The sequence below is a fragment of the Ochotona curzoniae genome, unplaced genomic scaffold (genome assembly GCF_017591425.1).
Source record: "Ochotona curzoniae isolate NIBS_2020 unplaced genomic scaffold, NIBS_Ocur_1.0 contig_3176, whole genome shotgun sequence".
Lineage (NCBI taxonomy): Eukaryota > Metazoa > Chordata > Mammalia > Lagomorpha > Ochotonidae > Ochotona > Ochotona curzoniae.
The window spans coordinates 1,042,717-1,056,218 of record NW_024465746.1 but is presented as its reverse complement, the minus strand read 5'-3'; the positions used below and the strand labels follow the sequence as shown (position 1 = coordinate 1,056,218).

Below are 13,502 nucleotides of genomic sequence, written 5' to 3'. Positions count from 1 at the left end.
GGTTTGGGGAAGTGGTGAGGGGCAGGAGCCAAGTCGGTGAGCCTGGGAAAGGATGATCCTCAAATGAGACTCCTGCACCAGAATGTGGCTCAGAAACACAGCAAACAAGTCACTTCGTGGGCAAATTATTTCTCATGGTACACATCACTGTTTGTGTGTAAAAACCTCCACATGCAGCCTACGCTTCTGGAAAAGCGTGTCATTCAAAAGTCATCACAGAGTCAAAGAAATATAGCTGGACCCTTGGAGAAGTTCATGGACAGTATGGGATTCACAGATGAGCTTATTTTGATGCAGAGGATTTTGAGGTTCCTTCTTAATGTTTATCATAATCTGCATTTTCTGTGCATTTTTGGAAGACCTCTTGCATGGGCTTGATGGTTTTAGTCCTTCTAGACCTTTCTGTAGAGCTATTGAATTTTCACGTAAGCCAAGATTGTGAAATTAGGCCACAAATGATCTTCAAGCCTTCCCGTGGAACAACAGAAGGCCCCCTGTATGACACTGGTCCCTGTTAACAGGGTCCACAAGGAGGCCAGGAAAACCACTTTTCAAGGAGCAGCTCTGATGTCTTCATAGTAGCTAAAGAGAAGTTTCAGTTAGTTTGGGGGAGTGTTTGGCCCGGGAGTTAAAATGCCCATAGGATGTCCATGTCCCACACCGGAAGGCCGGAGTTTGATCCCTGGATCTAGCTCCTGATTCCAGATTCCTGCTGGTACAGACCTGTGAGGCAGCAACAATGGTCCGAACCCTTGCTCTGATGTTGGTCTGGAATGCTAGCCTTGCTCCTAAACCTAATCTTAAGTAACCTAGCTTGAAAACTAACAGTATCTCTAACCCTAAACCTGGCTGTAACCCTAGACCAAAATTAGCCCTGACCTCAACCCTAACCCTAGCTCTAACCCTAAACCTAATCCAAGCCTTAACTCTACTTTTAAACCTAATGCTGGTTGTGACACTAATCCAAACCCTATTGTAACCACAACCCAAACCCAAAACCTAACTCCTACTCTAATTCTAAACCTTACCCAACTCTAATCCTTGCCATAAATCTAACCCTAACCCTTAACTGATCCCTAAGCTTAGCTCAATTAGTTGGGTTCTTGACACCCATGTGGGAAACCTAGATGGAATCCCTAGCTCCCAGCTTGGTCTGGTACCAAACACTGCAGGCATTTGAGGAATGGGCTAAAGACTTGAGCTGTCTCTGGTTTCTCTGCCCCTTCAACAAGTTTTCTAAAAAGTTTAAAACAAGTAACTAACTGGTCAAGAGCCAAATTAAAAAAAAAAGAAGAAAGCTGAAGGGCTTGAACAGACATTTCTGTAAAGATACACAGTTGGCCAGTGTGTCCATGAAAGGGCACTCATCCCACTCATCATCGGGGAGATGTGAATACAAATCACATGGAAGTATTGAGTCACACGTTTGAATGCATTTGCTGAAAGAAATAAAAAATACCAACTCAAGGGATAGAAAGCCTGGAACGCTGGGGCTTCGCTGGTGGTGCTATAAAGTGGTACATCTCTATAAAAGAAGAGTATGGCAATTCCTTGAAAAATTAACTGCAGAGTCACCGTGGATCTGACCTATTTCTCTTTGGGGCTCTATACCCCAAAGAATGGAAAGCAGGAAGTTAGGCATTTCTGTACATGTGTGGTTCCCAGCAGCACCATGCATGATAGCTGACAGGAGCAAGCCAGCCAAGTGTCCACTGCCCGAAGAATGGATTACAGTATACCACACACAAGGACTGTGCAAGGTGATCGGCCTTAAAAAGGAAGGGATGGAGCTTCAAACTCCATCCAGGGGTGCCATGTGTTGGTGGCAGGAGCCCAAGTACTCCAGCCATCTTGTGCTGCTTTGCTAGATGCCTTGATCAGCAAGGAGCTGGACCAGAAGCAGAGCAGCCAAGGCTCAGACTGCGGTGTACAATGCTGATCCCCCTCAGGAAGACCAGAAACAAAGTAGTCACAGTTTGATGTTTGTAGGTTTCTGGCTGACAGAGGGCAGACCTGGTTGTGGAGCCTGGTACAGGAGGGAAGTGGAGATCAGGGCTGCTGAGAGTGAACAGGGTAGCCCAGGCAGGTCTTTCAGGACCTTCCCAGGAGCAGGTGGGGTGGTGAGCGAGCATCACTTTCTGCAGATCTCCTCATGGGAGTGACACACATTGGTAACACCTCCCGGGCGCCTTGGAGACCCCTGGCTCCACAGTCCTGCCTCTGGCAAGACTGACCTATTTATTTGATAAAGGTACAGAGAGAGGGAGTGAGCTTCCATATGCTGGTTCACTCCCCAGATGCCTCCACACCTCTTACCTTGACCAGGTATGTGCTCCTGGGGGCTGCTCTGTGTTTGCAGGATGTGTCCGCCTGCAGGTGGTACCAACTGGTGGTTGGCAAGTGGGGCGGGGAGTGTAGTGTGGAGGGGGGTGATGCTGGGCCCTACACAGCCTAGACGTGTTTGTCAGCAGAACTCCGCACAAGAACACCACCACCTCGTGTGTGGCATCTAAACGGTTTGAACCTAGGGTGTGGGCTGCTGTGGAGTCTGTATGTGTACAGGTGAGACCCAGAAGTTAGGGCAGCAGGTAGGTTTTGATGATGATGGTCCTGGCACTTCTGGAGTTGCCCATTGCATGCAGGAGTGTGCCCCAGGCATCACACACCTTTTGCAACCTGCCCTACGCAAATCAGAGTCACTATGCAAAGGCAGAGGCCCCTTTCCGTAAGAGAAAGGCCATTGCTTTAGTCTTTATACCATGGGATTGAAATGGAAACCATTTACTGTGCCTTTGCTTACAGCAGTTACGCAAGTAGTATAATGATGGCCATTGTTCAAACTGAGGAAGTGGGTGATGGAAAGAAATTAATAAGATGCCCAAGGTCACGAGGTGTGAAGCCGTGGGGCTTAGCCCTGGCCCGCCCAAGCTGGCCAGAGCCATCTTTCTTCACTGTGTGTCAAAGCAGGACCTTCCTGGGTTAAGTGCAAGTGCTCAGCTCTCTCCAGTGCTCACCAGAGCTGACCACAGGGCAGGCCCACTTCTCCTGTGTCCCCAGGAGTGGCAGAAAGCACCTGCATGCCAAGCTGAGGAGGGCTCGGCCTTCATCTCTCTTCATCACTGCAGCTCACCATCTGCTGGCTACAACCCAAGTCGAGGAAACATACTCTCCAAGATGGCAAGCCTGAGCTCAGCTGGCACTCGGATCAGCACCTGCCACTGACTATGCAGTTTTCTGTGGAGGCCCTGGCCTAGGGCATCTAGGAAGCCCACTCCCCACCCTACTACCACCTCCCCATTCCCCAGAGAAAGCCAAATGTCTTATCCAAAGACAGCCATGGCCAGGCGGGTAGAGATCCGGGTGTAGAGTGAACTCGCAGTTTGAGCAGTCAGGAGCTGGAGAACAGACACGTGCTGGGCCAGCATGACTCTGTGCCGGTCATGTCTGCAGATCTGAGACCAATCCTAGGTGGGAGATCCCAGGGTCCTGGGGCTGAGTGTCCACCTGAGTGTCAAGCCACAGCCTGTGCCTTTAGTGGGCAGTGTCTTGTCAGCCCCCATGGGAGGAGGGTGGCAGAAAGTCAGCTCCATGTTCCCCGTAAAGGCAGCTCTGGGGTTTAGATGTTTCAAGCTGGGAGTCAGACCTTAGGGTAACAGTGCTGTGTTCAGCTGTCCAGTGCTGCCCACTCTCAGACCCAGGCTTCCTCTGTCAGCCATGAAGACCCTCTGGAGAGAGCTGGCATTGCTGTTGCATCCTTGTCCCTGGACTGGTTCTGAAGACAGGGGCACCTCCCAAAATACACACTGCTCTGGTATATGAATTAACTTGCTGGGAGCTAGGGACACAGGAACGCTGGTGGCTCCCAAGTAGATGGCCCCATGTGGATGCCTCCCAGGGGGCCCCTGCTTTTCTTGTCCTTGGAAAGGGATCCTGCCCTCACTGGAGAGCACCCTTCAAGCACAGCCTTTGGGATTCGCCCTTGAACGTGTCCAGGTGGGTCATGGTGGAACACCCAGCATACAACCAGGTGTGCAGCTCGCTGACATGAAACACAATCCATGTTGCTGTGCAGCTCCTCCACCTCTGCCCAGGAGGACTTGATCATCATGGAGCTCCTGGTCCTCCCTCACCCTCCCCTCTGGCCCTGGCTAGCCGCTCACGCTCTCCATCTCCACTTCCCTCCCTGGGGTTTTGAGTCCTCTGGGTGCCCTGTGTAAGGGCAGTCACCTGTGGTGGGGCCTTTTCTGACTAGTCTGTTTGGTCTAGCACGGAGTCTGTGCGGTTCATCCATGCTGGAAGGTGGGTCAGTTTCCTTCCTGTCTAAGGCTGATTCAGACTCCATTGTATATACAGACCATGTCTTGTTTACCCTTTCATCTGTCCATGGACACTCGGGTTGCTTCCGCCTTTTGTCTACTGTGAATAATGCTGTTATAAACATGGGTATGCAAATACCTGTGTGAAACCCTGTGCCCAGGCCTTGGGGGACCAGGGCCATGATCGGAATTGCCACGCGAGCTGGGCGAGCTTTGTCTGGTTTTTGAGGAACTGCAAGATTTCCTTCTGTCGGCTTCCCCATTTACACTCCCACCAGCAGGTTCTCCTCATCCTTGAAGCAACCCAGGCAACCCTTCTTTGATGCATGTTTCAAAGTATGCATTCCAGGGGGTGTCAGGTGTGGCTGGGTTTTTTCCTCTCTGAATGCAGGCAGGCAGCACATCCACTGAGTGATTCAGGGCTTCTGTCTCCGCTGCGGTTCTCGGGTGGGGATGTGCTGTCAGCACCCATGTGTGCCCTGTAGTGGGGACATGGCGCACATGCATACCTCTTGCCCTCCCGTCTGTGCACCGGGACACAGCTCAGCTGCCTGCTGGCCACCCAGGTTCTAGGTGAAGGTGACCTGGGTGTCGGGTCCCTGCATCCGTGTCACCCCTTGTGGAAGGCAGCCCAAGTGCAGAGTCACGCCGCTATCTGAGGGCATCGTGCTTGTGTGTTTGCAGAACCACGACCATGCCTGCATAGCCTGCCGCATCATCTACCGCTCCGACGAGCACCACCCGCCCATCCTGCCCCCAAAAGCTGAGCTGACCATCGGCCTGCACGGGGAGTGGGTGAGCCAGCGTTGCGAGGTGCGACCCGAGGTCCTCTTCCTCACCCGCCACTTCATCTTCCACGACAACAACAACACCTGGGAGGGCCACTACTACCACTACTCAGACCCCGTCTGCAAGCACCCCACCTTCACCATCTACGCCCGGGGCCGCTACAGCCGTGGAGTACTCTCCTCCAGGGTCATGGGAGGCACCGAGTTTGTGTTCAAAGGTAGGAGTCTAGCATAATAGCTCAGGAGCAGTTCTGCAACGTGATGGTTGAGGCAGAGCTCAAGGGATGTGGGACCTCTGATCTGCTTGGGCTGCTGGAGAGGAGGGAGGAGGATCATCACTGCCTGCTCAGAACAGGACCCCGTGCTTGAGCTTGACCTCCGCCCACAAGCCTGGCTGCAGCGGGGTCCACACAGTTGCACACTCATGCCTGGGTTGACCAGGGTCCAAGGAGGATGTTTCTGTGCATAAAATCCCGTGTCTGCGTGCTTCCATGTGTGGCAGATCCTGACATGCCGTCTGATGCCGTCACACTTGCCTGCCTGCCCCCGGCTTGTCCTTTGGATGCTCAGAGCTGCGGTGTGCTGCCCTGAACTTGCCCTGCAGTGACAGGCTGTTGCAAGTCTACAGATGGAATTGCCTTGAGAAAGGTGCCAGTTGAGTGTTGATCCCCCCACTCAGGCAGCGAGGGAAGAACCATTGTACCAGGTTCCCCCATGCAGGTCTTGAGGTCACTGTTTATAGCAGTGAGGTGTTCGTCTTATTTTCATCTTTGTAAAGTGCTATCAGCCCCTGGCATGACGGGATGCTGGGATAGCATTTTGTGGTTCAGCCCAGTGAATGGGAGGCATTTCTATAACAGATGAGTTCTCCAGCCCCTCACCCTCCCCGTCCCCCACTTTTAGGCAGGATGGCTTGCTCAGAGCACCCGGCCTCCAGTGACCTTGACTAAGGGAGAACAGTTGTGACCTGACTCCAGCCCAAGCTCAGTGTGTTAGTGATGGAATGTTGCCTCCTGGGAGTCCCCTCCAAAGCCAGGGCTGTGGGGTTTCCATTGCCGGCTCACATTTTTCCTATTTGCAGCGCTAACATACATCGGCTGCCTGATTTATGGGCCTGTGTCAAGCTTGTGAGAACGCCCACTGCTGTGGGCATGCATGTAGCACCAAAGCTTTGGAAAGCTCATCATGAAAGCATATGTCTGGCTCTGGTTACACCGTTCTCTCTGCACAAGAACCAGTGTCACCCAAGACAGCCCGTATGGAGGGAGCGCTTCATCTCAGGTCCACCCACAGGCACCAGCAGCTGCAGCCTGACTCAGCTTGGATTCCCACATGTGGCCTGTGGATACACCGTCAGGGTGCCAGATAATTCACTATTCCACAGTGGCTCTGTCATATTCTTCTCAAGCCAGGAGACATCTCCAAGGAGAATTTTAAGATAGTGATGTTTAGAGGATTTTACTGGCCCAAATGTAGAAGCTGCAGGTAGTGTTGTCTCTCCATCTGTAGGGAATTGATTTTCCAGGATCCCTTTAGCAAATCCAAATCTAAGTCCCTTCATAACATGGCGTTGTGTTTGCATGCATCCGGTAGACTTTTTGAAAAGCTCTTATTTATTTGAAATGCAAAAGGACAGAGAGGTAGAGACAGAGACAGATCTCACATCTGTTGAATGATTCCCTAGATGATCACGGTAGCTGGGGCTGGGGCTGGGGCTAGGGCAGGGCAAGGCTGACTCTGGGACTTGGTAACTCCGTCTGCGTTGCCCTCTTAAATAACAGGCCCTTACTGCTTGAGCTACCCCTGTAGCATCCCAAGGTATGCGTTAGCAGGATGCTGGGATGCAGAGTAGCTCTGGGATGCAGACCCATTAGGCATCCCAGCACTGCTGGGCCAAATGCCTGCCCCATGTTTATGGTTCACATGGCCCCTGGATGGCTTGCAACACCCAATTCAAGGGAAAGGCTGTGTAGATCAGGGCTCACTGCATCCTTTACTCAGTCAAGCCTGTGTTCAGGACAAACCCGATGTTTATATGTTGACTTTTTTTCTTCTCTTTTTCTGACTTGTCGGTTGAATCCTCAGAAGGGGACCTCACCCACATGGGGGCCAGACTGCATTTGGTGTGATTGCTGTTAACATCAGTGTGTTGAACGCTTCCCAGCTGTGAATGCTTTTTGGCTTCCTGCAGTCGGGGTGGGGTGGGTCCGCTTGTGTTTTGAGAAGAGAGCCTGATGTCGAGGGAGGATGTGTGTAGCGTTTGCTGCCGGTGGTGTGGGCCTTGTGCCTGCCTCCTCCAGGAAGTCACAGGATTCTCCTCTCTCCCCTGCAGTGAATCACATGAAGGTCACCCCCATGGACGCAGCCACAGCCTCACTCCTCAATGTCTTCAATGGGAATGAGTGTGGGGCCGAGGGCTCCTGGCAGGTGGGCATCCAGCAGGACGTGACGCATACCAACGGTTGTGTGGCCCTGGGCATCAAGCTACCTCACACAGAGTATGAGATCTTCAAAATGGAGCAGGACGCCAGAGGCCGCTATCTGTTGTTCAACGGCCAGAGACCCAGCGATGGGTCCAGTCCGGACCGGCCAGAGAAGAGGGCCACATCCTACCAGATGCCCCTGGTCCAGTGTGCCTCATCCTTGCCCAGAGCTGAAGACCTGACAGAGGATGGTCGAGGCCACCAGTATGGCCAGGCGCCCGGGAGGAAAGCCAGGCCCCTGCTGCTCGCTGCCCTTGCCTGCCTCCTGACTCTGTTACATTGCGACATCCTCCGATAGAAGTGTTTAGAGAGTTCTGTTTTTGCAAAGCCGGATTCCTTACAAGTCACCAGTTTTCTTATAAACACAAAGGACCTTGATTATTTTTGATGCACTTGAGTACTGGAGAGCTGTCATTCCTCGCCCTCCCTCCCTGCGCGTTTGAAGTTTCTGCTTTGAACCCCATCCAGCCTGAGCGACTTCACCACAGTAATTGCACTTTAAGACTGCAGGGAGTCCCAGGCTAGCGATTGGTGGAGGGAGCAGAAAGGTGAGCGCCGGGCCCTATTGTTTTTTTTTTTCCCTCCCTCTTAATTATTATTATTTTTCTGAGTTGAACTTAGAAGAAACACATCTCCAGCTATAACTTCTTCTGCCGTTGTTCGGTGGCCGCTTCCTGTCCTGCCTTGAGACTGGCATGCTGAGTTGTACGTACTGAAATGCGAGGCAGGGCCGGCTCTAAGCAGCACACCTTGAACCCACAGAGGCGCGTGTGTAGATATGTACATAGGCAAAGACAAAGCAAGGGTTCCCGCAGCCTTCATGCAAGGCAGGAGGCCCTCTGAGCTCTCTGGCTGAGTGTCCCTGACGGGCGCTTCAAGGTAATTTACACTGTCTTTACATCAGTAGCTTTCACTTGCTGAGGGGAGACGCCTTACTCGCGTGCTGGCTTCTGGTGTTGCAGAAGAATGCGTGCTGCTGGCTTCCCCCCTCAGTGGGAAACAAAACAGAAGCAGTTCCGTGGCCGCACAGACAAGAGTGGTCCTCCTGGAAGGCCCTATATCTGCCTCATATCCCAGCACCTCTGCCACCTTCAAAAATGAGCGCATGGAGACGGAGCCCGAGTGTCTCTGTAGCTGCCTGCCATGGAGGGTACGGTGGGCTCATTCCAGAGGATACCAGCGGCACCCACAGATGAGGCCTTGGACCGAGTCACCGCATCGCTGGGCAGGCCAGCCTAACTTGGTCTCCCTCTGGTTGTGGACTTGACCCTGCTCTTACAGTGAATGGTAGGCTTGCCTCTTGTACAAAGCGTGCCTCTCTTAGAAGGCCTCAGAGGGGCAGCAGTTCTGGCTGTCCCTTCCTTTGGATTATTTTGAATGGTGCTGTCTAAATACCCAAGGTCATTGCTAACAGAATCAGGGCAGGAAGTGGTGAGTACATGAAAGCCTTGGAGAAAATGAAAGCAAACTTGGAGACCGGCCCCCGGGCTCAGAGTGCCCTTGCACTTCAGAACCCATGTGACAGAACACTGTGGCCTTCAGTGCTGTGAGTTACAACGGGGCATGGAGTACCAAAGGGCTCTAACTTTAGATTGTCTTTTAAGTGGTGGTGCATACTGAGGGATTTATTCCAAATGAAAATGCTAACTTAATGTCTGCCCAGTTTAATAAAGAAGGTGTTTTGAAATATGTCACAAAATATGTCTTATCTGAGGGACTAAAGAACACGGAAATTGTCTTGGAAAGTTATACCAACTTCATGTAGAAAATTGTTCCCTGCTAAATACACCTCCCAGTGAGTGAGCAGAAAACTCATGATAGAATGAAGCACTCCGTCCACTGCCGCTTACCCTGATAAGTGTTTGGACTTTAAAGAAATGTTTCTAACATCTTTTTCATTTATTTGAGGCGCACAAACACACACATACACGTGAGCTCACAGCGTCTGAGACCGGGCTGGGGCCAAAGCTGGAGCCGAGTGTCAGATCCGCATATTCCAGTGTGGGTCACATTTGAACCCTGGGTCAGATGCCTTCCTCTGTACACACACATATCCAAACACATAGCTATTCACATTTCACTGTGTGTGTGTGTGTGTATGGAGATATGTCCTCATGCTGACATGAAGCTCATGATTATACCATTTTGACACAAGATAATTTGACGCAAGATTTATTCGTACATCATTGATATGCTTAGATTGATGCCTATGATGATATAACTATATCACAATTTCTAAAGATAGATTGAAATGAGTCCCCTGTTGAGCCTCTGCTGTGTGACTTCCTGTCATCATTAAGAAACAGCAAACATTCCCTAAGACTCAAATGCAGGTTTGAGGTTCAGAAACTAACTCAAGACCGAGCTACCACCTCAAGAAGGTATTAACAAGCACAGGCATTGAGCAAGCTCAGCATAGGCATCGGGTGCACTCCACAGCTGCCCAAACTGCCCGGAGTGCCTGGCAGGCAGTCCCACTCTGAGCTGCTGTGGGGAGGTAAGAGTCTGTGCTCTTGCTCTGCCAGAATACCGAAGACTCTGTCAACAGAAAGAACAGAGGCTGCTTCAGGCTCGTGGCAGTGGAGGCAGGGAAGCCCAGGATCCAACGGCTGCGGCTGGTGAGGGCCACGTGCTGTGTCCACGCCTGCCGAGAGCCAAGGGCAGGAAGTGGGCAGGTGAGGAGGGGGGAAAGTCATCACGGGTGACCTTGCTTTGTAACAGCCTGTTCCGGGAGTGGTAGTTAATCCAGGGCAGCCAGAAGTCACTTCTCTGGGGAAGGCCTTATTTCCCCCCCAGACCCCAAACACTTCCCACCTGACCTCACGCCCCAACACTGCCACACTGTGGAACTTGATCTCCGGCAACAGCAAGTTCTTCGGGCATTGGTAAAATAGGAGTACAAGCTGGACTTTGAACAAAGGAAATTCTTGGAATCCCAGCTGTACCCAGCACAGAACCGATGGCCAGGGGATCCAACCTGACAAGCCAGCTCTCCTCCTGGGTGTATTCAAACAACAGGGAAAGGGGATCGTGACCACATTGTACCCAGGGCCTGTGACCTCTTGGCAACCCTCTCACAGCCACGCTTGCAGCAGCCCACTGGGGTAACAGGAAGGGCACCTGGTGCAGAGGCTGCCAGGCCAGAGTATGTTCCATTTGACATTTGGAATGTAAGACTTGTCATCAGTGAAAACTTTCGTGATAACCAAAGTGGCACTCCGTAATCTGCCAGCTCTGCTGGGAACAGATGGTGTGTGCTGCACTGGTCCTGCACTGATCCTGCACTGGTCCACCCAGTTTGTTTGCTTTCCTATTACTGGGCCATTTCATTGCATGCCTGTGGTATCTTTGGTGGGTGCTCCCTAACCCATCAGAAAGAGTTTGAGTAATTGAACACAAAGTGTTAAGAGGCGGGCAGATGGAAGTGTTACATTTCAAGAGAGCTACACAAAACTGGAGTGGAGGAGAGAGCGGATGGGTACATGACTCCAGAGTTAGGGTGGAGGAGAGCCAAAACCATGGGAGACTCCGGAAGTGGGGTGCAAGGAGAAGCCAGAGCCCCACAGGTGTGTATCCTGTTTTCCCATGTGTGTGGACATGGTGCTGGGTGTGTGCACACTGCCAGGTGGCTGTGTGGGGTATGTGGCAGTAAATGTTTTACCCAGCAGCGTGGTGCAATGACAGCCCCTCTGTTAAGAGGTTGCCACCACTCAGCCAGGCCCGCATGACCCAGAAGCAAGGGAAAGAGAGCTGGCAGCCATGGGCTCTGAAGAGTGCCAGCACCCAGCCCGGCAGCTGAAGCATCCCCAACTGCACGCAATGACCACTACTCAGGAAGAAGCATGGAAAATGGCATTAAAAACTTGCAAGTTAATCTTTTAATCTGACATGGTTATGGCAAGGCTCTTGGCTGAAGAATTTTCAGCCGACACCTGCTGGGGTTACAGTGGTGTGTCTCTGGGTGCTGCCTGTGAACCCTAGGCACCTCACTGGCATGCCAACAGACAAAAACTACCCACCAGTACTCCACGGGACACCCTGTCTGCAGGCACAAGAGACCATGGCACTTCACTGCCCTCTACTTGGTCACCCAAGAACCCTGCAGGGTCTGAGGACCCCCACACCCCACACATCTGCCAGGGTCTGCAAGTGAGAGCTGTGCAGCCCAGGAGATTTGAGGGGGGCACTGAGCAGTCAGGTCTCCCATTGGCTTTTCCCGGTTGCTGCCCACCATGTTTTGGAGCCTTAGGTAGTGGCTGGATGCCATTCTGCCCTTGCCTGACCTTAGGGAGGCTGGAGATCTGGCTGGCCCTGAGGTCCTCCTGTTAGAGGAGGGCTGGCAGCCCTTGGCAGTCTTGGTGGAGCCATTATGACAGACATGGTGAATTCTCTGGAAGATGGCATTGCAGCCATGGGACATGCCCCTCCCTGGGAAAGTGGTTCAAGTGGTTCATTATGCGGCTACATGGCAATGGGGTATAGAAACCAACATGGCAGCTAATAAACATTGCAGGATACTGCCCCCTAAGGAAAGAAAAGCAGGGAGGGTGTAGGGAGAGAGAAAGGGTTCACTCTGTCGCAAGACCATCCCCAGCCTGCTCCAGCCTCTATGGACTTCTTGGGGGTTCAAGCTCCGGCAGTCTGAATCCTGAGGTTGGGTCTGCATCAGGAACAAGTCGGGGCCATTTGGCTAAGTGTTGCTCATGCTATGAGAAAGCGCATCAGAGAATCATGTATCCTGAAAACTGAGTGCTCCAAATCCCTCCCAGGACCCAAGAATGTTGCTGACTTGCCAGATCCTCTGTGAATAAACAAATGGACCCCTGCTAGCTTGCAGTCTCCTGTCCCTGCTGTTTCAACAGGCAGGAGCAATGCCATCCTTAGAAACAGAATCAGGGGGCCCAGTGCAGTAACCTAGAAGCTAAAGTCCTTTCCTTGCACGCGCTGGGATCCCACGTGGATGCTGGTTCATGTCCCAACTGCTCCACTTCCTATCCAGCTGTGGTCTGGGAAGTGGACCAGAGGACGGCCCAGGGCCTTGGGACCCTGCACCTGCGTGGGAGACCCAGAAGAAGTTCGTGGCTCCTGGCTTTGAACAGGCTCAGCTCTGGCCGTTGTGGCCACTTGAGGAATGAACCAGTGGATGGAAGATCTTTGTCTCTTCTTCTTTCTGTAAATCTGACTTTTCAATAAAAATAAATACATCTTTAAAAGAAGAAAGAGAGAGAGAAAACGGAACCCGGGAATGATGACCTCAGGGCTCATCCCCAGGGCTCACACTGACCCAGGTCCAGCCTGGCCAGGAGACAGAGTGGGCGGTGTGTCCTCGAAGGGGTGAGCCAGCATCCAGGCAACCGCTCTGTCACCTCGGCCAACCTCGGAGGACTTGCTCCAGCCTCTTCATTTCTCTCCAGTGGAACTGAAGGCCCAAGAGGCACCTCTGGGAAGTCAGGCTTGCTGTTTTCAAGGACTTCAGGCTTCTGAGGCCAAGCAAGAAGAGAGCCGACACACAGGTTGGCTTGCTGTCTCTTGACGACAGTGGCTGAGGCTCTCACTGGCTAGGGCCAGGGAGATACATCTGTCCTGGCATCCATCTCCACAGTCAGAAAATGGCTGTCTGTTGTGTCTTCAAGTTCAGCCATAAACTGATTTGGGAAATGAAACTGTGTTATATGTGGATTCCACAACACTTATAGGCAAATAGCCAATTAGTGTCATAATAGCTTGGATTCACAGGTGCCAAGTAGAACACTTATTTTTAAAGGTTATGACTATGATTATTTGAAAGGCAGAGAAAGATATCACTCTTCCACCTGCTGCTATGTTTCCAGAGGCCTACGTCCATTGGGTCTGGGTAGGGACCACAAGGGTGATAGAGAACCAAGCACTTGAGCTATCACTGCTGCTTCCTGAGG

General features: G+C 52.0%; 1 protein-coding gene across 1 annotated transcript in view; it reads left to right on the top strand.

Moving 5' to 3' along the window:
- APCDD1 (APC down-regulated 1) overlaps positions 1–7,885 on the top strand; it is a 33,424-nt gene extending 25,539 nt beyond the window's left edge. The window contains exons 4-5 of the mRNA XM_040979225.1: positions 5,001–5,322; positions 7,437–7,885. Of these exons, the coding sequence (XP_040835159.1) occupies positions 5,001–5,322; positions 7,437–7,885 (771 nt within the window). The remainder of the gene's footprint in view (positions 1–5,000; positions 5,323–7,436) is intronic.
- The last annotated feature ends 5,617 nt before the right edge of the window (positions 7,886–13,502 follow it).